This window comes from Thalassophryne amazonica, chromosome 12, assembly GCF_902500255.1.
Source record: "Thalassophryne amazonica chromosome 12, fThaAma1.1, whole genome shotgun sequence".
Classification (NCBI taxonomy): Eukaryota; Metazoa; Chordata; class Actinopteri; order Batrachoidiformes; family Batrachoididae; genus Thalassophryne; species Thalassophryne amazonica.
The window spans coordinates 48,627,753-48,652,008 of NC_047114.1; the positions used below are offsets into that span (position 1 = coordinate 48,627,753).

At 40.1% G+C, this 24,256-nt stretch overlaps 1 protein-coding gene across 1 annotated transcript; it reads left to right on the forward strand.

Annotated features, from left to right (window-relative positions):
- Positions 1 to 388: 388 nt before the first annotated feature.
- si:ch211-119o8.4 (galanin receptor type 1) lies at positions 389 to 22,732 on the forward strand. Its single transcript, XM_034183338.1, has 2 exons — positions 389 to 816; positions 21,570 to 22,732. Exons 1-2 carry the CDS (start codon positions 410 to 412, stop codon positions 22,273 to 22,275), a joined length of 1,113 nt encoding a protein of 370 aa, XP_034039229.1. The 5' UTR covers positions 389 to 409; the 3' UTR covers positions 22,276 to 22,732.
- Positions 22,733 to 24,256: the final 1,524 nt, after the last annotated feature.

Genomic DNA, 24,256 nt, shown 5'->3' on the forward strand with positions numbered 1-24,256 from the left:
TTTGATGCCGCAGTATTCTTTGGTTACATCTCCTAAGAACCAAAGGGTGATGAGATTGTCTTGTCTGACTCATCAGGCAAGTCAGTCACAGGAAGGACCTGGCGAGCTCTGAATAGCAGGTCATTTTGGAGCTGTGCAGCAGCTGTTGTGAATAATACATGAGCAGTAGTTAATTATTGAAATGAGCCCTCTAAATTGTCATCACTCTGCATGTCTCCGCTAAGATTTTGTCTGCGTAGCATTCTTATTTGTTGGGAGTCATTCCATAACATCTTTATTATCTTCAGTCATGCCTTTCCCCTGTTGTTTGTAATCCACATCTTTTCTCTTGTTTTTCTTTCTTTCTTTCTTTCTCCACCCCCCTTCAGTCTCTCCAGTCCTCTCATGTTGACACAGCCTTGCCTTCGCCATGCCTGCCTTAGTAAACCTGCTGTTCAACGTCGTATCCACTAACACCACCATCACCTTCAACCTGGTGCTGCCAGTTGTCAGCTTGGTCTCTCTTCTGGTCGGGGTCAGTGGTCACCTACTGCTGTGGCTGGTGCTGGTGAGGAACCGCCGTAGCCGGTCCAAGCCGAGCTCCATCATGCTCCTCAACCTTAGCCTGGCAGATCTGGCTACCCTGCTTACACTGCCTTGTGTGTTCCTGAGTGCCAGTTTCCAGAACTGGCAGCTTGGTGGGGGGACTTGCATCTTCCTGGGGTTCATGACCTCGTTGACAGCAGGTGTGGATATTTTCAGCCTGGTAGTCTTGTCAGTGCTGAGGTATCGCATTGTTTCACCGCAGACAAGACCGCCCGCTAGCATGAACCAAATGTGAGTATCACTTGTCAAGCAAAAATTGGTTTTATGAAGTATTGAAAGACGATAGATTTTGCTGTGATTGATATATATATATATATATATATATATATATATATATATGTGTGTGTGTGTGTCAGGGGTGGTGGCCAAGGGGTTAATGCGCTTGGTTTCAGTTCAGAAGACTCCGGGTTCAAATCCCACCCCTGCCACATTTCTCCATGTAATGTGGAGTTGCGTCAGGAATGTGCTGAAGTTCAAACTGACCATCAGAATAGGGAAGAAAGAGGATTTAAGTCACTTTGAATCTGGCATGGTTGTTGGTGCCAGATGGGCTGGTCAGAGTACTTCAGGAACTGCTGATCTACTGGGATTTTCACATGCAACCATCTATAGGGTTTACAGAGAGTGGTCCGAATAAGAGAAGATATCCAGTGAGCAGCAGTTGTGTGGGCAAAAATGCCTTGATGATGTCAAAGGTCAGAGGTCAATGGGCAGACTGGTTGAATGGGCAACTGCATGATGCTATCATGTCAATATGAACCAACATCTGTGAGGAATGTTTCCAACAGCCATGAAGACTTAAGGTAGCTCTGAAGGCAAAAGGTGGTCCAACCCGTGATTAGCAAGGTGTACCTAATAAAGTGGCTTAGGAGCATGGTCACTTTAAGTGACAGGTAGCGTTTGACGTACGGTGACTGCAGACTGGTCTAGTCATAGAGACTGCGAACGGCGGCTGCTAGCTGTTGTGAACCGACTGTGTCTGTCTTTTCTGAGCATTTGATTGCAAATATCTGGCATAATTTTACTAACAGATCATCGAAGAAGTCATGTTGTTTAATTCGTTCTATTACTGGTTATTTTCAGGTATCATAGCTTAGCTCATGTTTGTTCCACCTCAAACCCTAGCATTCCAAAGTGAGCCAATAAGCTGGTGTCGCCGACAAAACTGCCCCATCCCTAAAAATTGGTTCACCCTGCCTTCATTGCACATGGGTCATTTCAAAGCATCAGCAGCAATTCACTGATTATCGCCTCATTTCTACTTAAAACTGCACACTCCAGTCCTCATCTATCTCAGCGACTGAATGAGCAGAATGAAATAATTCACTGGATGTGTCCAGTGAATTTCATGACACCACACCTTATATTTTAAAATATTTTTTCTGGCATCTCCTTTTGTTTGCACTTTGTAGATGGTCCCTACACTTCCGTTTCTCAGCCGGCTGCTCGTTCCGATATTTTTCCAGTTCAGAGGACAGTTCGTATGGATAAAAATAAGGTTGTAGCTCGTAGTCTACCTTCCAGAGATTAGAAACTAGTGTTTCATTTTTGTCGTGATAAGGTTTGCAATCAAGATCGGTCGTGACGAGAAATCCTCCGCTCGGCTTTCCATGACAAAATCTTTTGTTAAAAGTGAAATCTGCTGGAAAATGGCTGATGTCCAGCTCTTGTGATAACCAGAGAAACTGCACACGATGATCTCGGATCCACAGAGCCATCTGTTTAGTAATGATCCGGTGATTTGTGGCTCTCGATGGCGGCACGGAGCGCGGCACGCCGAGCGTCCTTAAAGCCGTCCTTAAAGCTGTAGTAACAGTCCTTATTCTCTGTGAAGCCTGTAAAATTTTTACCGAAAGCCAGATAAATTTTTCGAATGGTTTCCAGCTGCCAGTCTCTAACAGTTTCTGAAAAAATTCTGATGGAAAAAAAAAAGCCCAAATCATTCCGCCATTTCCTGACAATGAAAATCCGCCGAGGGGGTGGACCACTCCTCACTCAAAGCCTGCTCACAGGCGAATGACGCAACCGACAGGCGTGGAAAAACTCACGCATGCACACGAGGGTTCAAGCTTGTCTGACGCAATCACACATGATTCAAATCCATATGGTTTTTGAAAAAAATAATAAGGTCTGATACTTTTCTAATAGACCTCTGTTGGGTATTTTCTCCTCCAAACATTCTTAAAACCTTTGATAAGACAAACAGAGTCAAGAAACACCAGTGAGACAGAAAGTCAAATTAATCACGCGCGGAGTGCGGCCAGGCTGTACACCAAAGCTACACTAAAGTCTGGCCTGTGCTCCTGCTCTTTTTATTAGAGATGCCCTCATTACATCATAAAACTTGTCCTAAGGGGGGGGGGGGGGGGGGACAACGCGAGACAAGTTTCTTCCCGTAACATAAACACATACGTCAATAAGCGCAGCTGTAAGGACAAACAGTTTCTTTCTTTTACTCTTATCGTCGGAGGTCAGCACATCTCGTTCGTCTGTTGCAGTTATCAGCTGTTGTGCATCTGCCTGGAGTGTCCTGGTCTTCACACTAAGCATCACGTCACAACAGTCAAAAACAACCTTCAGGTCTATTACTCCCAGTTCATGACTGACCCCGTCATGCTTCACTCCCAGTCGTTAGCGGCTACAAAAACAAGTTGTATAATAATAATAATAAGTATATCCAGCTCTTCATTCCCAGTTCAGATTGACCCCAGCATGCTAAAACAAGGGTGAATAACACATACATTCTCGGGGTTAGGTGCAAACAGCACAACACCGTTTTCATAAGAAAGAAGACGAAGGTACAAATGTTTAACAGTGATAACATATATATATATATATATATATATATAAAATCCTTAACATTTCCCACCTGTTTATCACCTGTTAAACATATAGTAGGCATCACCCAGCTTAGTTAGTTTGTTTATTAACTTAGTTTATTCTGTCCACGTTTTTATTAATTGAACACCACCAACAGATGGAAGATTCGAATCCAGCTGCTATTTGATCAACCAGTTTATACTCGTCAGGCACTCCTCTGGGGACTCCTATTGCGTCAATATATGTTGGATTTCCTACTCCTTTCCAATCTCTTTTTACTCTATGTCTGGCTATGCCTTTCTGCCAATCCTCAGGAATAAGAGAGGCTGCATATGTCGTAACGTTTTCAGGGGTCATGGGTAACAATAATGATATTAATGCACAATAACCTGACACATTTCGTGGCAGTCTGTCAAAGATTCTGTTATCACCACACCACCACCATACATCACTTCGGCTGACTGGTATAAATGAACCGTTTTTCTGTATTATTCGACTACACCACTTGTCTTATTACTTTTTCAGCTAAAGCTTCATAGGCTAAGAGTGTGTTAACTCATCACGTCAACAGTTCAAGCTTGAACTGGAGTTGTGAGCTTTTTAATATCATCATAATTCTCAGTACAGTCATTACAGTTTTCTCCACTAAGGTCTGACTGTTTCAATGCTTGATATTTTGGCATAGTTTGTTGGAAGGCCAGATTACACTGTACAAATGTATTTGACACCATTTTGCCAACCATTGTTTTGATATAAGGGATCACACAACACATGCAAAGTCCAATCAGAATTAGGACTATAATAACTGGTGTCACCATTTTCAATAGTAACTGCCAACATGGTCCTGAAGTCAACCAGGACCAGGGATCCCACCGGTTCACGGCTAGGGTGTCTTTATGCATTGCATCACAAAGTTTATTCAGCTCTTCCAATGCGTCCTGCATATCCACTGAATGAATGGAGTCTGGGATGAAAGTACAGCATGTTGTGTTCAGCAGAACACAAATTCCTCCCTGTGAACCAGTAAGCAAGTCTAAAACCATGCGATTTTGCATCACCATGGTACGTAAAGCATCTATTTCAGTGTTTTGAGCTGCTACTATTTTTTTTAGTTACATTCATAAACAGACCCAATCGATAATTCAGAGTTTCAATCATTAATGAATTTTTTTCCACTCCTATCCAGGGGAACAATGAATGTGCTATTTTATCTCCTACAGACCACAATTTTTTGGTCCTTTAGTACATCCGAGCCCCACATGTGATCATGTGGTAACACATCTGGGTATATCAATCTCCTCCGTCTGGTGCTGCCATTCTTCTCTGTGGAGGTCCTACCACATATGTATGGTCAGTCACCTGGGTAGGTGCACACACACCACCCCAATTTGGTGGGAGACTCATGTACAGTCTGGAACCACAAAGCCAATAGATGTCATCATACACCGGAGTACCATTTACAGGTGGTAGCAAAAACTTACTAACATAAGCACATGATTCATCCGTTCCCCATGGACAGGAGCCTGTATAATTACATCCCCGTCCAATGTGATGAAGATAAGTACCATCCACATATTATGTTTTGGCTAGGCTTAAATTATTTGATAAAACATACGTTTGGGTACACAGACGTTTCTTAATTTTACCTACAGTTTTATTCCCTGTCCCGTAAAAGCAATTTGGGAATGGCCGTTGTGATGACAATTTAACGTGATGATATTTTTGCGTTTCCCTTCAGTCTAGTCAATGGAGCAGCACTTGGGCACGCTTGTACGTCCTCTGTTGAAATCCCTATCATATAAGTGGTTGCACTGAGGCAAGTGGTGTTAGAACTGCCCCCGAAATACAGTTTGATTATGCATCCGTATGATAAGACGTTCTGTCACCCTAGCAGGGTACGGTTTAGCCGTCAGAGCTGGGTGTGTTGAGGATATAGGTATTTGCGAACAAACATAACAATTAGTAACGTAATTCGTTGTTCTCTGGCTCGGTCCACAGTGAGCTGCAATTCTTGGGTCAACCACCAGGCCAGGAATCCGAGGAGCACGAAACACACTAAGATCACAACGCAACCGGCTGCCCTACCAACAGTCCGGCAGCGGCGGCGCTGAGCACGCCGCTCCGGGGTCTGCTGTAGTTCAGTCATGATTGCTAGGATACAGTGTTGTTAACCACCTCACCTAACAGTGCAAGGATCTCCCTGCTTCACTGGCATTGAGACAATCTATTGCTAATTAAATAGACTCCCTTTGTAGCCAGACTTCCCCTTACACTGTGGAGGCCACCAACACACGCTGTATCTTACAGTGATGTATCCACGTTGATCTCTCCGCTATCTTTACTGCAGTTGGTGTTGTTAACAGCACTTGGTATGGACCTTCCCAACGAGGACTGGACCAGTTCTTCCTCTTAATCACTCTGATGAACACCCAGTCTCCTGGCTAGACTACTGGAAGGCCGTCCTGTGGAAGATCAAAATTATTCGGCAGTAAATGTGTTTAAGTTATCTCTTTCTGTGTTAATGTCTTTTTCATAAAATTTGCTAATGTTTGTTCCTCATCTGCTGTTTTAGTATCCATGTCAAAATTGGTAGACGATATGGTCGTCCATAAAGTATCTCAAATGGTGTTAACCCTGATGGTGTTGGTGTTATTCTCATATACAATTTTACTAGGTCCAACATTCAATCCAGGTTCGTTTTGTCTCTTCTATACATTTCCTTAATCTTATTTTTATTGTGCCCTTTGTCCTTTCCACTAATCCGGCACTGTGTGGATGATAAGCACAATGATTTTTGAGATTGACCTGTAGCGCTTCTCCTACGTATTGCACTATTGTATTAACAAAATGCGCTCCATTATCTGAATAAACTGTTTCTGGTATTCCAAATCGTGGAATGATGTCTTTGCACAATGCCTTAGCCACTGTAAGTGCATCTGCATGTTTTGTAGGGAACAATTCTACCCATTTTGAGAAGGCATCAATTACGACTAAACAAAATTCCTTCCCTTCATGTTTACTCAGCTGTATATAATCCATGTGAATCACTTGAAAGGGATATTGTGGTGTTGGAAATTTGCCTCTTTGGGGTCTCAAATTGCCTTGTGAATTGTGTTTTGCACATGTCATGCATGCTTTACAATGCTGTTTTGCATATGCATCGAACCCATAAAGACAAAAAATAGATTGCAATTGCGATATCATACCCCCTGATGAGACATGCGTCACGCCATGGCTCATAATAGCTGCCCATTTAAACATATTTTTTGGCAATATGGGTTTCTTTTGTGGGCATACGTACAAATCATTTGCATACGTAGCTCCTTTATTTATCCACATCTGTTTTTCTTTCAGTTGCCTGCTGTTGCATGTCAGCAAGCAGTGTATGACCTAAATGCAAATCTGGAGTGGTTTCCTGTACAACAAAAATAGAAGAAGCTGCTGCTGCCTCTTTTGCTGCTCTGTCAGCAAAATCATTTCCTTTTGAAATACTGTCAGAGCCCTTGGTGTGAGCCGCACATTTGCATATAGCAATTTGTTTAGGCAATTTCACAGCCTTCAGTAGTGCAGTTAGGAGAGTGGCATGAGTCACTGGCTTTCCAGATGATGTCACCATTCCACGCTCTTCCCACAGTTTTGCAAACACATGCACTGTGCTGAAAGCGTACTGGCTGTCTGTATAAATTGATACAGCCGTACCTTTAAACAGATAGCAAGCTGCAGTTAAAGCAACTAATTCAGCTGCTTGTGCTGAAAATGAGGATGGCAATGAAGCAGAATCCAATACTTCTGAATTTGTGACAACAGCATATCCAGATTGTGTTTGTCCATAAGCGTTTTTAGTGGAAGAACCATCCACATACACAATTGTACTGTTTGGGATGGGTGTGTCCTGGAGGTCTGGGCGTGCTTTCGTACAGACCGTAGCTACATCAAGACAATTGTGCGGCTCACCATCCTCAGGTAAAGGTATCAATGTGGATGGATTCAATGTTGTACAGCGCTCTACCGTAAGGTGTGGTTGTGATAATAGCAAGGACATGCACGAAAGATGTCTTGCTGGGGACAAAAGGCTCATGTTTGTCTGCAACAGAAGTGCAGAAACTGCATGTGGAACTTTCAGTGTCAACTGATGGAATAGAACAACATTACTGCTACTTTGAACAGCCATAGAGGCTGCAACAACAGCCTGTACACATGGTGGTAGAGCACTTGCCACTGCATCCAATTTAGATGAGTAGTAGGCAACTGGCCTCAATTTTGAGCCATACACTTGAACCAAAACACTAGTCATGAACTTATTCTTACAATCAGCTGTTTGAATGAATGGTTTACTATAATCTGGTAGTGCCAAAACTGTGGATGACACTAATGTTTGTTTTACTTTTACAAAAGCTTCCTCAGCATCTTTGTTCCATTCCAACACGGTTGACATTGAAATATCATCCTTGTACATCAAATCAGAAAGTGGACTAGTCAATTCTGCATAGCAGGGAATCCATGCCCTGCAGTAATTAGTCAGTCCAAGAAATGACATCATCTGCTTTTTGGTTTGTGGTTTTGGAGCGTGCAAAATTGCTTCCTTTCTGTCAGACAGGATCGTGCGCCCTGTGGCTGATAATTCATGTCCTAAATATTTTACTTTATCCCTACACAACTGAACTTTGTTTTTACTCACTTTGTGGCCATTATCAAATAAGAAACATAATAATGCTACTGTGTCAGTTATGCAGTTTTCTCGTGTGTCAGAGGCAATCAAAATGTCATCAACATACACCAATAGTTGGCTATCTGCCGGTGGAACGAAATTAGCTAAACATGCTGACATGACTTGAGAATAAATAGTTGGACTCTCTGCGTAACCCTGCGGTAATCTGGTAAATGTATATCGTTGTCCTTTAAAGGTAAAAGCAAACCAGAATTGACTATCTGGGTGTACTGGCACAGAGAAAAATGCATTACTTATGTCAATTACTGAGAAACTATTAGAATTTGGTCTCAGCAAATTTAACAAGGTGTGTGGTTCTGGAACACATGGTGCTCTTTTAATCACAGCAGCATTTACTGCCTGCAGATCTTGAATCATTCTCCACCCCACTGAGGGCGGAGCCTTTTTACAGGAGATATGGGTGTGTTACATGGTGAATCTGGACATGGCACTATTACTCCTGCTGTTAATAAATTCTCTATTACTGGCCTGATTCCTTCAATTGCATCAGGTTTCAATGGATACTGTCTTACACATGGTCTGTATTCTGTTTTTGGTCTTATAACTACAGGTTGTGCATTTTTTATCAGTCCTACGTCTGAAGGACCTGTTGTCCACAATCCTGATGGTACCGAAGAGAGAAGATCATCTTCTTCAGGACTCAACTGAAACACTCAGGATTGTGAAGTGGACACATCAATGTGTGTTCCAGCTGTCAGCACCAATGAGACATTAACTGGCACTTTATACAATTTAGTTGATGGACTGAACTCCGTTCGTGGTCCAACTCTGCTCCAATCAGTGGCTGACAAAGCTGTTATGACTGTCAGTCCCAATTCTTGCCATTCTGTCAAATATGGTTTACAAAGTGACACATGTAATGGCATACCTGTGAATCTCAATTTTAAAACATCTTCAGTGGCACCTGTTACTGTTATGACAGCTGTTGAGTTGCCATCATGAATCAAATCAGTCATTGTCAGCTTCACAGGTGAAATATTTTTCAATTTGTTTTCATACACTGGTGTTCCTGGCAATATGCCACTATGGACTCTAAATCTGCATCTAAACTCTATCCATGGTTCTCCTTCTTTCTGAGTTGTCCTGGTAATTTCAGTATAATTTATCTTTGGTCCTAACACACCTTTTGCACGTGTAATCATAGCTTCCACTCTTGTTTTCAAGACTGGATCATCATGTGGCAATGGTACGCCATCCTGGTCTGCAGGATTCCAGTCTCCGCGTATCTGACTCCATTTTAGGGCCACATGCTTTCATCCACACCTGTTGGACTTCAGGTCCACTAAGGTGGTAAGAATTTCTAATGTTTTCTATATCCTGCATAAATCCCTCAATATCGACATGTGGCGATGGTATCATGTCGACTGCTGCTTTGATATCATCAGCATTCCATGTTCGATATACGAGCATGGTTGATCGCTGTCCTGCTGTTCCTGCACGAGGATTTGGTACTTCTATCATAGGATAGGCACCTCCCTGGTCACTGTGTTCCACCATGGGAGGGGCTGTAGGCACTTTCGCTTGACTGCGTGTTTGTGGTTTTTCTGGTTTTTCTGGTTTTTCTGGTTTTTCACTTTTTACCTTAGGTTTTACTGCCAAATCATACTGTGGTGGCGGTACATCGTCATCCTCTGGTAGAGGAGATAAAGGTGTTGTTGTCACCGACGATCCAGCCGGCGGTGGTTTCTGAGGCTGTTCTGGTTCTCTGTGCTGAATTATCACATCTTCTTCTGCCTTACCTACAGCTTTCTTTTTCCTTGCTTTCTCTAATCGTCGCTTCTCTGCTCCCTTCTGTCTGTTCTCTGCTTCCTCCTCCCAAAATGCCACTAAATCTGCCCCTACTTTCTGCATCTTTTTCTCATCACCTTTATGTTGCTGTTCTAACTCCTTCTTTAGCTTCTGTATACTGATCAGGTTCAGTCGTCCGTCAAAGTCATGTTTATTTATCCAGGTCTCCAATTTCTTTGTTGCTTTTGGATTTTTTTGCTTCCATAAATTTCCAGTCGTCAGTTGATAAATTTTCCTTATTTTTAGACGTCTTACCCCCCATTTTTATTATCCCTTGTTATAATTTGGACTTCAGACGGGGGCACACCTAGGGTGTTCTAAATCTGAAGTTTTCACACTTTCTTTGGACGTGACAATTAATTTGCCGTCGTGTGGTTGATTCCTTTCACCTCCCCGTAGGAAGCGGAATCACTTGCCTGCTGCTTCCACACGCACGGTTGTCACTAACGTTGTCCAAAGTATTACACTTTCACACAGTTATTTACACTTACACAAAACACTGTTTACACATAGAAACACTTTTAATAATCGTACGCGTATTCTTATGCCAGGGGAGCTCGCCCTCCCGTGAAATTTAACTAATGTCCTGCATTAGGGGACTCCGCCGTCCCTGCCAAATTTAACTGCTTTTTTACAGTGCACGTATTTCTACCCGGGATTTCCTTTACGTATTAAAACAGAGGAGTCCGTATCCTCCTTCCGGAATTTAACTACGTGCGTCCCTCGCAACCGTAGAGGAGTCCGCCCTCCTTACAGAGTTTAACTGTGTTTCATTAACAGACGATTCTGTATCATCGCTTACGGAGTTTAACTGTTTTTTGTGATCACTTTTATCCCCTACCGGTACGCGTATATAAACAGAGGAGTCCGCACCCTCCTTACAGAGTTTAACTGCTTTGCATTAACAGACGATTCTGTATCATCGCTTGCGGAATTTAACTGTTTATGTGATCTGATCACCACTCACTCAGTACTGTTTACAAAGAAATTTTACTCACTGACTCGACTTCCTGTCTGTCTTCTTCGGGAAAATCTCGTCAACCAGACGATGCCAACGGTGGTCGACAATTGCAGACACGATCAATCGATCGGACCTTGGCCAAGGATTTACGTCTGGACTTGACGACCTCCGCTGGACACCTCCGGTATTGTTGAGATCCCGGACGTAGCCCCCAGTCAATGTTGGGTATTTTCTCCTCCAAACATTCTTAAAACCTTTGATAAGACAAACAGAGTCAAGAAACACCAGTGAGACAGAAAGTCAAATTAATCACGCGCGGAGTGCGGCCAGGCTGTACACCAAAGCTACACTAAAGTCTGGCCTGTGCTCCTGCTCTTTTTATTAGAGATGCCCTCATTACATCATAAAACTTGTCCTAAGGGGGGGGGGGGACAACGCGAGACAAGTTTCTTCCCGTAACATAAACACATACGTCAATAAGCGCAGCTGTAAGGACAAACAGTTTCTTTCTTTTACTCTTATCGTCGGAGGTCAGCACATCTCGTTCGTCTGTTGCAGTTATCAGCTGTTGTGCATCTGCCTGGAGCGTCCTGGTCTTCACACTAAGCATCACGTCACAACAGTCAAAAACAACCTTCAGGTCTATTACTCCCAGTTCATGACTGACCCCGTCATGCTTCACTCCCAGTCGTTAGCGGCTACAAAAACAAGTTGTATAATAATAATAATAAGTATATCCAGCTCTTCATTCCCAGTTCAGATTGACCCCAGCATGCTAAAACAAGGTTGAATAACACATACATTCTCGGGGTTAGGTGCAAACAGCACAACACCGTTTTCATAAGAAAGAAGACGAAGGTACAAATGTTTAACAGTGATAACATATATATATATATATAAAATCCTTAACAACCTCGTATTCACATTATTCAAGAAGTCGGGGTAGGCGGCTCCATTTTTCAAGCAACTTCCGGTTTGCCAGCGTGTCTAATGATTAGTTACGTGGGAACACAGTACGCTAGAAGTGTCCGAACATGAGCAGCATTTATTGTTCAGTTCGTGAGTGCCATAACAACTGGAAGAAGAGGAAACTATCACTTTCAGAACGATGTTTTGAAGATGGAAAGGAGAGATCTGAGTGCTGTGGACCAACATTAACTTGTTCCCTCTCCTGTCGAAAAACAAGGATCTCCGGTTCTGGCTAAAGGCGCTGCCTATGTCTGTTGTTTTTATTTTGTGGAAATCCACACCACTGGATCTTTACACAGAGAAATGGTTGGGCTACAACGCTCCATTGTAGAAGCCACGGTGGATGCTAGTGAGGCAAACGGGTAAGCTGTGTTTGTAGTGTTAGCTGTTATCTAATTTACTCATTTTCTGGCGTTGATACAACCAAGCACTGCATGAAATAACACCATACGTATATTAACGTTACGTAATCTTGGCATTATGGTGGTACTACTTGTTGGGTAGTATTGATAGACTTCTGAGCTTTTATTGTTCCTCATAGCTAAACCGTCCACACCAAGTGACAAGACAATGTAGTTAACAATATCGGCATACATAATCAGTTCCTTAAACTCATAATAATAAACATAATAAACTCTACATGGTGGATCCTTGATCTCTGGACATAAATAGAAATAAACAAAATCTGTAGTTTTTGTCAAAAGCTCTTGCAGCTGGCTGCACTGCATGTCAGGATGTAATTCATAAAAAATGCAGGATGTCTCATTTTGGGAGGGAAAAAGTTTTAGTTGATTGTAGTTTATTGTCTGTATTACAGCGTTTGGAAAGAGGTGTCATTTTATTTCAAGTGGCAATTCGTTTTGAGGTTATTAATTCCGACCGGACTCTGTCTTGGGAGAGAGCGGCACAGCGTTTGGAGCTGTGCCAACGGAATGGAGGACGATTCTCATTTCTTGACTGCAACAAGACAAGAGTCCCAGTTAGTGACTTTAATCCACACAAAAGTGACTCACAATTGACATATTTTAATGGCTTTGAGAGGGATTAAGAAGCAGACTTGCCGCTTCTGAAGAGCACCCAATCAAAGAACCAACGAGCCAGCGGATCGAAGCACTGCTTCATTGGTTCACACTTCAAAGTGGAGTCACGCTGCAGAAGCGGTGGATTACAGAGCTGCTGCAGGGTCTGCAATCAACGTAGAGAAATTAACATTTTTCCCAACAAACACCCTGAAAAACAATGGCCGCTCTGAAGGATCGATAAGGGAATTATTAAGTAAAAAGGCTACTGATGTTGGTGGATCGAATCAATTCTTAATGATACCCGAAAAGAACCGGTTCTCGATACCCAACCCTATTGAAAACATCACTCACTGGAAGTCCTAAGACAAAACAGAAATGCCTCTGTTGTAAAAGTGGGCGGGGCTGAATAAGGTGAATAGGAGCTACTTACACACACGAAGTTATATCACAGTTCTTTAACTCTTTCTGAACTGCGTTCAAATGACACCCTGGAGACCTGCTTCATCCTCAGGTTATTTATTTGCAAAACAAAACTGTGTAGAACTGTGTGACAGGTGTTTGCTCATGTGATGAGTCAGTGTGCATACAGTAGTAGAGGGTAACACATTTCTGCAGAGGAATCCAAAAGCACGGATGCTGCCAGTGAACCTGATTTCCAATTATAGCTTCACATTTATCCACCAATGCAGTTTAATGTGGTATTTGAGGTCACTGACGGTCAGTGCTTGCTGTAACATGAATTATTTCACTGTTTATTGCACCGACCTAACAGTAAACTGAACAAGAAAAGTAGTGCACACAGTGTTTGATAAACACTTCAGTCTACGTACTGTGCATTTGGACTTTGACAAAGTTTTTATTATTTTATATATTAGAGTTGAAAGTAAACACTGAATATGAGCCAAAGTGCAGACTGTCGACTTCAATTTAAAGTGCAACTACATCCAAACTAGTCCAAGAGTCGAGGGATGACGACACTTTTTGTGTGTTGTCCCTTTTGTGTATCAATCAATCAATCGATTTTATTTATATAGCGCCAAATCACAACAAACAGCTGCCCCAAGGCGCTTTATATTGTAAGGCAAGGCCATACAATAATTACGTAAAAACCCCAACGGTCAAAACGACCCCCTGTGAGCAAGCACTTGGCGACAGTGGGAAGGAAAAACTCCCTTTTAACAGGAAGAAACCTCCAGCAGAACCAGGCTCAGGGAGGGGCAGTCTTCTGCTGGGACTGGTTGGGGCTGAGGGAGAGAACCAGGAAAAAGACATGCTGTGGAGGGGAGCAGAGATCAATCACTAATGATTAAATGCAGAGTGGTGCATACAGAGCAAAAGGAGAAAGAAACACTCAGTGCATCATGGGAACCCCCCAGCAGTCTAAGTCTATAGCAGCATAACTAAGGGATGGTTCAGGGTCACCTGATCCAGCCCTAACTATAAGCTTTAACAAAAAGGAAAGTTTTAAGCCTAATCTTAAAACTTTCCTTTTTGCTAAAGGGGTCCTTTTTGTAAGGGGTCAAACATAATTGGACAGGTGTCAGCTGAACTCAGTGTCTGTCTCTCATTATTTTATTGATATGTCAGCAGGTTAAAGCTGTCCACATGATTTTGCTTGTTATATTTCCCTCATGGTTCAGTTCAATCAATATTAAATGGAAAGGGAATGTCAAAGTTTGGTAAATCTTCTTGGAGCGGGCCGTGCTGATAAACCCAGCGATGGTGCACGGACACGATGAGTGTCAGCTCATTCGTGACAACTCTGAAGGAGTTGCAAAGTTTAATGGTTGTGATTGGGAAGACATTGCACACAGTTACATCACTAGTCACAACTTTCTGGGGGAGCTGTGCAAAGACATTGCTGAAAAGACAACATATGAAATATAGATTTGACAGTCAACGTTGTAGCTCCATTTATCTGGGAATATTACAGTACTGTGTAATGTGATTTGAGTTTATGTGTTACTTACATTATTATGAAGCCATTAAGAAGGAAGTTAATTTAAATATTTCCAAAAAAAAAAAACCACACACACAGCTCCAAAAGAAAGGAAGGAAATGCTTACCCATTACTTTTCACGGAGCAACAACTGCATTTTAAAGTTATGTGTCTATATTATTATTATTAGTTATTAGGGATATGAATCGTACAGCAACTCACGATTCAATTTGATTCCGATTCTTGGGGTGACGATTCGATTCAGAATCGATATTCGATTCAAAGAGCTCTGAAAAATAGTTATATTACTTAAAAAATGTTTATGTTTAAGAAAATGCAGCTTTACAAGGTTAATCAAGTTATTCGAGATGTAAATGTACTTATCTGCTTTGCTCGTTCAGAGTTGGCTGGCAGTTTAGCGACGCGCTGGTCAGTAGTCGGCAGAGACCGCTGCTCAACCTCTTTTAGCTCCGGGTGATTGCGTAGCATGTGGACTTACGGATTTGAAGTGTTTCCAAAGTACTTGACTTTCATTTTGCAGATTTTGCACACTACATAAGTCATGTCATGCTCCTTCTTACGCAGCAAATAATAAAATCCAAAATGCGCCCAAACATTTACCTTAAGCAAAGACGGTGCTGGCTGAATTAGCTCTTCGTCCGCCATGCTAAGCTGCAGCTCACGAATGTTTGAAGCACGCCGGACCCTCCCCTCGCGGGGACTCTGTAGTACGGAAGCCGTTGCCTTACAAACAGTACATGCAGCGAGTAAGCAAGAAAATGTTTTAAAAATGCGTTTTAAAAATCAATTCTTGGACATTTTGGATCGATTCAGAGTCGTAATAAATAAGAATCGTGATTCGGACGTGAATCGATTTTTTTCCGGCAACCCTATTAGTTTTATATATATAAAGCCCACTAAGATTACTCATAGAGTAAGATGCTCAAAAGAAGAGACGTGTGTGTGTGTTCGTGTGTGTGTGCTTACGTGTATAATAACTTGAAGAAGACTTAATTTAGATTAGGGATTAGGTTGTGTTGTTATTTCAGAGCAGTATTAGGGTGGTTTAAATCGTATAACTCTGATTACTGTTTAGGTTAGTATGTTTATTTTATTGCTAGTTTTAGAAGTACTGTATTTTGGTGTATCACTGACATTTTCGCTTTTCATTTTTATTGCACTTAGCCAGATGAATTTTGCATATGTATCAAATATGTATCAAATGAATGTACACATTGGATATCATAAAATATATATATACACTCAACAAAAATATAAACGCAACACTTTTGGTTTTGCTCCCATTTTGTATGAGATGAACTCAAAGATCTAAAACTTTTTCCACATACACAATATCACCATTTCTCTCAAATATTGTTCATAAACCAGTCTAAATCTGTGATAGTGAGCACTTCTCCGTTGCTGAGATAATCCATCCCACCTCACAGGTGTGCCATATCAGGATGATTAGACACCATGATTAGTGCACAGGTGTGCCTTAGACTTCCCACAATAAAAGGCTACTCTGAAAGGTGCAGTTTTATCACACAGCACAATGCCACAGATGTCGCAAGATTTGAGGGAACATGCAGTTGGCATGCTGACAGCAGGAATGTCAACCAGAGCTGTTGCTCGTGTATTGAATGTTCATTTCTCTACCATAAGCCGTCTCCAAAGTCGTTTCAGAGAATTTGGCAGTACATCCAACCAGCCTCACAACCGCAGACCACGTGTAACCACACTAGCCCAGGACCTCCACATCCAGCATGTTTACCTCCAAGATTGTCTGAGACCAGCCACTCGGACAGCTGCTGAAACAATCGGTTTGCATAACCAAAGAATTTCTGCACAAACTGTCAGAAACCGTCTCAGGGAAGCTCATCTGCATGCTCGTCGTCCTCATCGGGGTCTCGACCTGACTCCAGTTCGTCGTCGTAACCGACTTGAGTGGGCAAATGCTCACATTCGTTGGCGTTTGGCACGTTGGAGAGGTGTTCTCTTCACGGATGATGCGAAGGAGATGTGTTGCACTGCATGAGGCAAATGGTGGTCACACCAGATACTGACTGGTATCCCCCCCAATAAACAAAACTGCACCTTTCAGAGTGGCCTTTTATTGTGGGCAGTCTAAGGCACACCTGTGCACTAATCATGGTGTCTAATCAGCATCCTGATATGGCACACCTGTGAGGTGGGATGGATTATCTCAGCAACGGAGAAGTGCTCACTATCACAGATTTAGACTGGTTTGTGAACAATATTTGAGGGAAATGGTGATATTGTGTATGTGGAAAAAGTTTTAGATCTTTGAGTTCATCTCATACAAAATGGGAGCAAAACCAAAAGTGTTGCGTTTATATTTTTGTTGAGTATATATATTTTTTTTTTGCATTTAATGGGGTATGATGACATGACAATTGAATCAAATGAAGTGCTTGAACAGCATTGCTTTGAAAATATAAATTGCAAGAGGGCTTCACCTGAAAACTTATAAGTGTTTAATAAATATCCTTTCTCAATACTACACCTTAATACAAGAAGCCTAGTTAAACATCACGATGACTTACTTACTTAGCCAGTCTTAATCATAAATTCAATATTATAGGATGCAGTGAAACATGGTTAAATGAAAGAACATATCTGGACACACTTAAACTTGATGGTTATGTATTATACAATAGAAACAGAACAGGTAGACAGGGTGGTGGTGTCTGTGTATATGCTAATGTACATGACTCTGTAATAGTCAGAGATGACTTAACTATAGATGATGGATTTTCGGATTCCCTGTTTATTGAGCTAGATATAAAAATGATAAAACATTATTGTTGGAGTAATATATCGGCCTCCAGATTCAGATTTAAATATTTTCTTAAATAGCTTGGCAGAACTCCTTAATACACTAAATAATTGTAACAAAAATTGCTTTCTTCTAGGAGATTATAACATCAATCTTGCCGTAGAAAATGTGGCAAAAATAGATTTTTTTAATTGTATCTTTTTTTTTTCTTTATTAGAAGACAAAGACAACATGACAACATAAAACAAAACAGGCATTAACGAGCACTGGCAACAACGGTAATATAAAGAAATAAATGCATGAGGATAATAACCATATAATATAAAACAATACAGACATGATACACAAGGAGGTATATATACATATGCATACATACATACATACCCACACACACACACACACATACATATATATATATATATATATATATATATATATATATATATATACACATACATACATACTTACATGCACACACGTCTACAAAACACATATCTGTGTATATTAATAGCAATAATCATAACAACATCAATCCATGCCACAGCAACAACAACGATTAAACAACCTTTCAAAATAGTGTGACATTGATTATTGCATTGTATCTGACCCATTCTTTTTTCTTTTCTTTTTTTTGTCTATGTGTGGGTCTCATCTTGTATGGTGCATTAAAAACATTGTGGAATGTAGTGCATTAAAAACACACAGACATAAATGTAGGGTTAGAATGGACAGGATCCTTGAATGTGCAGTGTTTTATTTTTAATTATCTTTAATGTATATATATTAAATATATATATTAATTCAACCTGTCCTTGTGTTGTTGTCACTATTAGTATTTCATGCAGCCGTTAATCATATAAGTAATCGTAAAATCTCATACATACATATACACATACACACACATATCATGTCATATATCATATGAAAACAATTATTATAATAATGTCATTAGGGTTAGGGTTAGGGTTAGATTTTATTTTTATTTAGGGTTAGGGTTTTATTTTATTTTTAAATTGTATCTATGCTTCATCATTTTTTCCTACAATTAATCTGTATACAAGGGAAACCGAATCCAGTAAATCAATCATTGATAATGTCATCGCTTTGACTCGGGTGTTATACTGTCGGGTATCTCTGATCATTTTCCTGTTGTGCTTTTTGTTGATATTACAAGACACCTAAATGAACCACTCCAAAAGACAAAAGTTAAAGTATTATGATCACTCAAAGATCATCTTAAAGCAAAAGTATGGAATTCTGTTTATCATTGTAATACTCCAGATGATGCCTATAATACACTTCTACAAGAGATATCTGACAATATAAGCAAAACTATACCTGAAAAAGTAAACAAAACACTCTCTGGTAAACAGGAAAAATGGATTACCAAGGGCATCCTGAAATCCATTAAAACAAAAAATAAGCTTTTTAAACTTTCTATTAAGAAGCCAACTGATGAAAACAAAGACAGGATCGTAAATATAAAATAAACTGACTAACTTGATAAGAATAAGTCAGAGAAATCAAAATTCACAAGATTTGAAGGCTGCCCATGGTGACCAAAAGCAATGCTGGAAAGTAGTAAATAAAATTCTCAGTGGGGTAAAAAAACAACTGTCCTTCCTGACACCAAATGCAAACAGGCAAATGAAGATCTTGCCAACAGCTTCAACAATTATTTCAATTCCATAGGAGAATCGCGATCAAAGATTATAAGGCCACCAGGGGGTGCTACATATCACTTGTATCTAAAAGGTAACTATTCTAAATCATTTTTCCTGAAACCAACTGATGAAGCTGAAGTCCTTAAAATCATAGTGGGACTGAAACGTTCGTGCACTGAAGGGATGGATGGTATTTGTAGTAAAATTATAAAATATGTGGCTCATGAAATTATTGAACCACTTGCCTATTGTATAAATTTGTCCTTAATACATGGTGTTGTACCTAAAAAAAATCAAAATAGCAAAAGTCATCCCAGTATATAAAATTGGGGACAAAAATAATATGCATAATTATCGTCCAATATCTGTATTGCCTACTCTCTCCAAAGTATCCGAGAGAATTGTTTACAACAGATTAAGTGAATATTTGGACAAATTGAACATACTCACCACATCTCAGTATGGCTTCAGGAAAAAGAGAACAACATGTATGGCCATCTTGATCTTATAGAGCAAATATATGATACTATAGATAAAGGTGAATGTGGAGTGGGGATATTTCTTGATTTATCAAAAGCATTTGACACTATAGATTTTAACATCTTATTGGGGAAACTTGAGCATTATGGTGTCAGAGGTATTGCGCTCAGTTGGTTCAGAAGCTATCTGTCTGAAAGGGAGCATTATGTACAGATATATAGCAGTAAATCGCAATACAAGACAACAAAATGTGGTGTTCCACAAGGATCCATATTAGGTCCTCTTCTTTTTATTATTTACATAAACGACTTTATAAATTCATCAGATATATTACACAAAATTATTTTTGCAGATGACACAAATCTTTTTTTTTATCACATAAAAATCTTCAGTTTCTCCAAAACACAGTTAATAAAGAATTAACTAAAGTTGACATTTGGCTCAAATGCAATAAACTATCTTTAAACATTAATAAAACTCACTACATTATGTTCCGTTCTAACAGATCTCGGATAAATATTGAAAATGTACAGATAGAGATTAATGGAATTGGCATTGAAAGAGTACAGTACATAAAATTTTTAGTTATATATATTGATGAATTTTTATATTTTAAAAAACAAATTGATGAATTGACAAGTAAGTTATCGAAATATGTTGGATTATTCTATAAAATTTGACATTATCTCCCTCTCAAAGCTCTTATAACACTTTATCAAACTTTATTTGAACCACTTTTGAATTACTGCAATATTATATGGTGTAACACGTATCCTAGTTATCTCAATAAATTGATTGCTTTGCAAAAGAAAGTGATTCATGTTATAACCTGGTTCGAATATAATGCTCCCTCTGATCCTTTCTTTTATAGGCGTAGGCTTCTGAAGCTAACTGAGAGCAACATATTTCAGAACACATGCATGATGTATAATGTAGCATAAAAGCGAAATGAAAGACTTTGCCAACTAATCCCAATTACTTATCCAACTCATGAATATAACACAAGAAAAAAAAATCAGGCAAAAAGCGTAAACTGAAATGTACTAATTTTAGCATTACATGCAAAGGTCCACAGATGTGGAATGTAATTGACGATACAATACAAAACTCAGTATCGTTAAGTATATTTAAGAAACTTTTGAAAAATGACTTGTTGTTACATTATACTCAGGCTAGACCCTAATAGTAAATAATACAAAACAATGTGTATATAATGTACACAACAATGAAATTCAAATGTATTATAATTAAATGTCTTTGTACCTTGTTTTTTTAATGCCTCTGTCACGACTGTAAATGTAAGAAAAATTGCTGCCGCAAATAATCTAATGTGTTTGATGATGTACCTTTGTGAATATATAAGTGCAATATCACTTCCAGATAATGTGAGACTGTATGAATGTGTGTGTGGGAGTGCTTAATGCATCCATAGGGGTTGGGGTGGTGGGTGTTTTTTTTTTTTTTTTTTACTGTTGTATTGTAATATATCTTGTGCTTAGGACTCCTTTTATAAGCTAAGGTAGCTTCTTGGGAGATCCTTTTTACAAATTTCAAGAAAGCTTCCTCAAATGCATACTTTCTGAAATGTAAATGAAATGTCTTTCTTTGAAATATTTGTAAATAAATTTGTAAGTTTACATTGAGCCAGTGTACCCTCACTTCCACGAGTATACAGTTTCCATTCTTCTTTGACTATTTCTGACTTCTGGATTAGTAGATTTTGCATTTCTTGTGCCCAGAACTTCAGTCCCATTTGGTTATAACTTGACCTGGCTAATCTGTATACCTATGCCTTCTCCTTGTTTCCTACAGGCTGTTTGCTGTGATTCTTGTTTGGGTGGTCTCAGTAGCCATGGCACTGCCTAAAGTCACCTACATCAAGTTTGACAGCGGCTGCACGTGGTCAGTTGGCCGCGGGGAGTGGCTGGGGTTCCTGGTTCCTGCTTTTCTGGTGTATTATGTTGCCCCTCTCCTCTGCATTGCCATCAACTGTGGCCTTATCATCTCTCACCTCCACCGCTGCAAGGGAACACTGACCGCCGACCGGCGCAACAAAAAAGCGACTGCTTTGTTGATTGCAGCAACTTTGGTTTTTGCAATTAGCTGGCTGCCTTATTATGCACTTGAGTTTGTCAATGTTATGTCTCCCTATGTTAGCTCTGTAGCTTCACCCATTAGCACGTCACTAGATGCTTCAACTCTGTCTGTTTCATATTTATCACCTACCTCGACTGCACAAACTGCAGAAAGAGAGACAAGAGTGTCTTTGTTGTGGGAGGTGGCATCTTTGTCGGCCATTTTGTTGGTATGTCTGGCTCCATGCTGGAACCCTCCCCTTTACTTTCTGCTGTCATGTCCAGCGGTTCGCCAGTTACGAGCACTTCTACCTGCATTTTTTAATAACAACAGGAAAAATTCTAACGTACATCACTGGCGTATAGCTCCTGCTCCTGCTTCCTGCCTATCACGTGCTTTACCGACTGTAAACTCACAAAACCCAGCAACATTTAACACATAGACTGACTCAGTAAAGTTACCAGCGGCATCACTTGTTCAGTCACACACATATTAACTGTTCCACCGAGTCCTTATAATTCGATTGGTGGTGAGAAGCTCACTCCTGTTGTCAAAAGCAACAGACATGAGGCTAAGGTAAACAGCTAACTGCAGAGTCTGACATTTTAAAATGTTTCTTTACATTTTGTGAGGTAATCTTGTACACATTTACATCAATACTGTATGGATCCCCTCCATGCCATCAAATACTGGTAATACTTGTAATCCCAGATACTTTTTCCACTTGCCCCATACAATAACATTATGCAGCTGTTTAGCCTGTGATGGTGTTTAAATGCTAAATCAACACTGCAACGATTCAAATATTTTTTGTCCTGAGTGAAAAACTGAACCCAAGACCATCTAAAATGGAGCCCAAGTTGAAAAATGCTGGGGTTCCCCTTTAAGTTCCACCCTTTGCTTACTATTAATTGGTTTACAACAAAATAAAAAAAATCAGAAGTAATAGCTAGCAGCTAGCCCTTTGCTTAACTAACAGACCCAGAATTTAAATATGATGAGGCTGAGACCTGCTCCATTGTTAGTAACAACCCAAGACCATCTAAAAATAGAGCCCAAGTTGAAAAATTCCAGGGTCCCCCTTTAAGTTCCACCCTTTGCTTACTATTAATTGGTTTACAACAGGTGAGAACTTGAGAAACAAAGCTACTGTCATATTCTGAACAGCTTTTTTTCATTTGCTTAGTTGCTTAAAACAGAAAAGCTTTGATTAAAAAAATCACTTTCAGTACAACTGCTCATGGATAAACAAAAGTCAATCATTAAAAAGACATTCTTAATATGTTCATAAATTGTTGGAAGTCTGTTTACTTTTGGGTAGCTGTAATTATGGTGATAAAGTGTTATGTAAAAAAAAAAACAATGGAGTGCCCTCTTAAATATACAAAAGCCTCCAGGCAACCATGTATGAGGCTTTCAGCGAGATGACTGTGTACCATAAAGTGCACTTTGTACCATAAAAACTGAAGGTTTATGTTTTCCGTCGTCGTTCCAGTGTCACTAAGCAGCCGGGTGTCCTGGCAGTGATGGCGATAACTGGAAATGACTGAATATTTCACAGTGAAACAAAGTCTATATCAAAGCATTGACATGGTTTACAAATCTAAGTCAGCGATCTTAAGGAGAATTCTTTACAGCTTTGTGTCCCACATGAGGCAGATGCTTCCAGTCTTAGCTATCATCAGGGACCAAAGCGCTGCTGAGCCACCACATTGACGGGCACGACTCATTCAAGCAAAAAGAAGCAAAATTCCCCTGTGTGCCAAAACAAAAAGCACCTGATAAATGGGGAAAACAGCTCCTCTCCTTGGTTTAAGACGGGTGTTTGGGACAAACAAATAATACGGCCTTGTAACCCCATTACTAAGCCCATTGACAGAGGGAAAACACGTGCTGTGTCTCTGTGTGAAACTCCCTCTAAGCTCTTGACTGCCACATTATCAAAACTCAGTGTCATCACAGCAACCTTGAAAAAACAGGTTCCATTTTGAGCAGCATAAAGCATTTAATAGAAGCTGACCTGTTTTTGTTCTAACCGTTGGGTACTTACAACATCGGAGGTTGACCAAAGACTCACATCTGAAGAGGCCTGAGTAAAATTACGAGGAAAAAACTGAGCCCTTCTGTGTCTGTAGTGGTTTATTATTGCAATGTAAATGGCATGCTGTGTAGTTGTAATTGCAGTGGATAAGAGCATTGTTTCACAAATGGGTTCTTCCAAGTAATTTAATTTTTTTTGGGAGTGGGGGGAGGGGGGGTTGTCAGAGGTTTCAGAGATTTCATGTATTGGAATGATGAAATGTTATATAATGGGGCCTTTATTTTTAAATGTGTAACATGGAATAGAAAAGGAACAGCTTAGGAGATAGGTGTTCAAAGGTGAGGTTTGATGGAGCTATGCCCCTCCCAAAGGATTTAAGTGT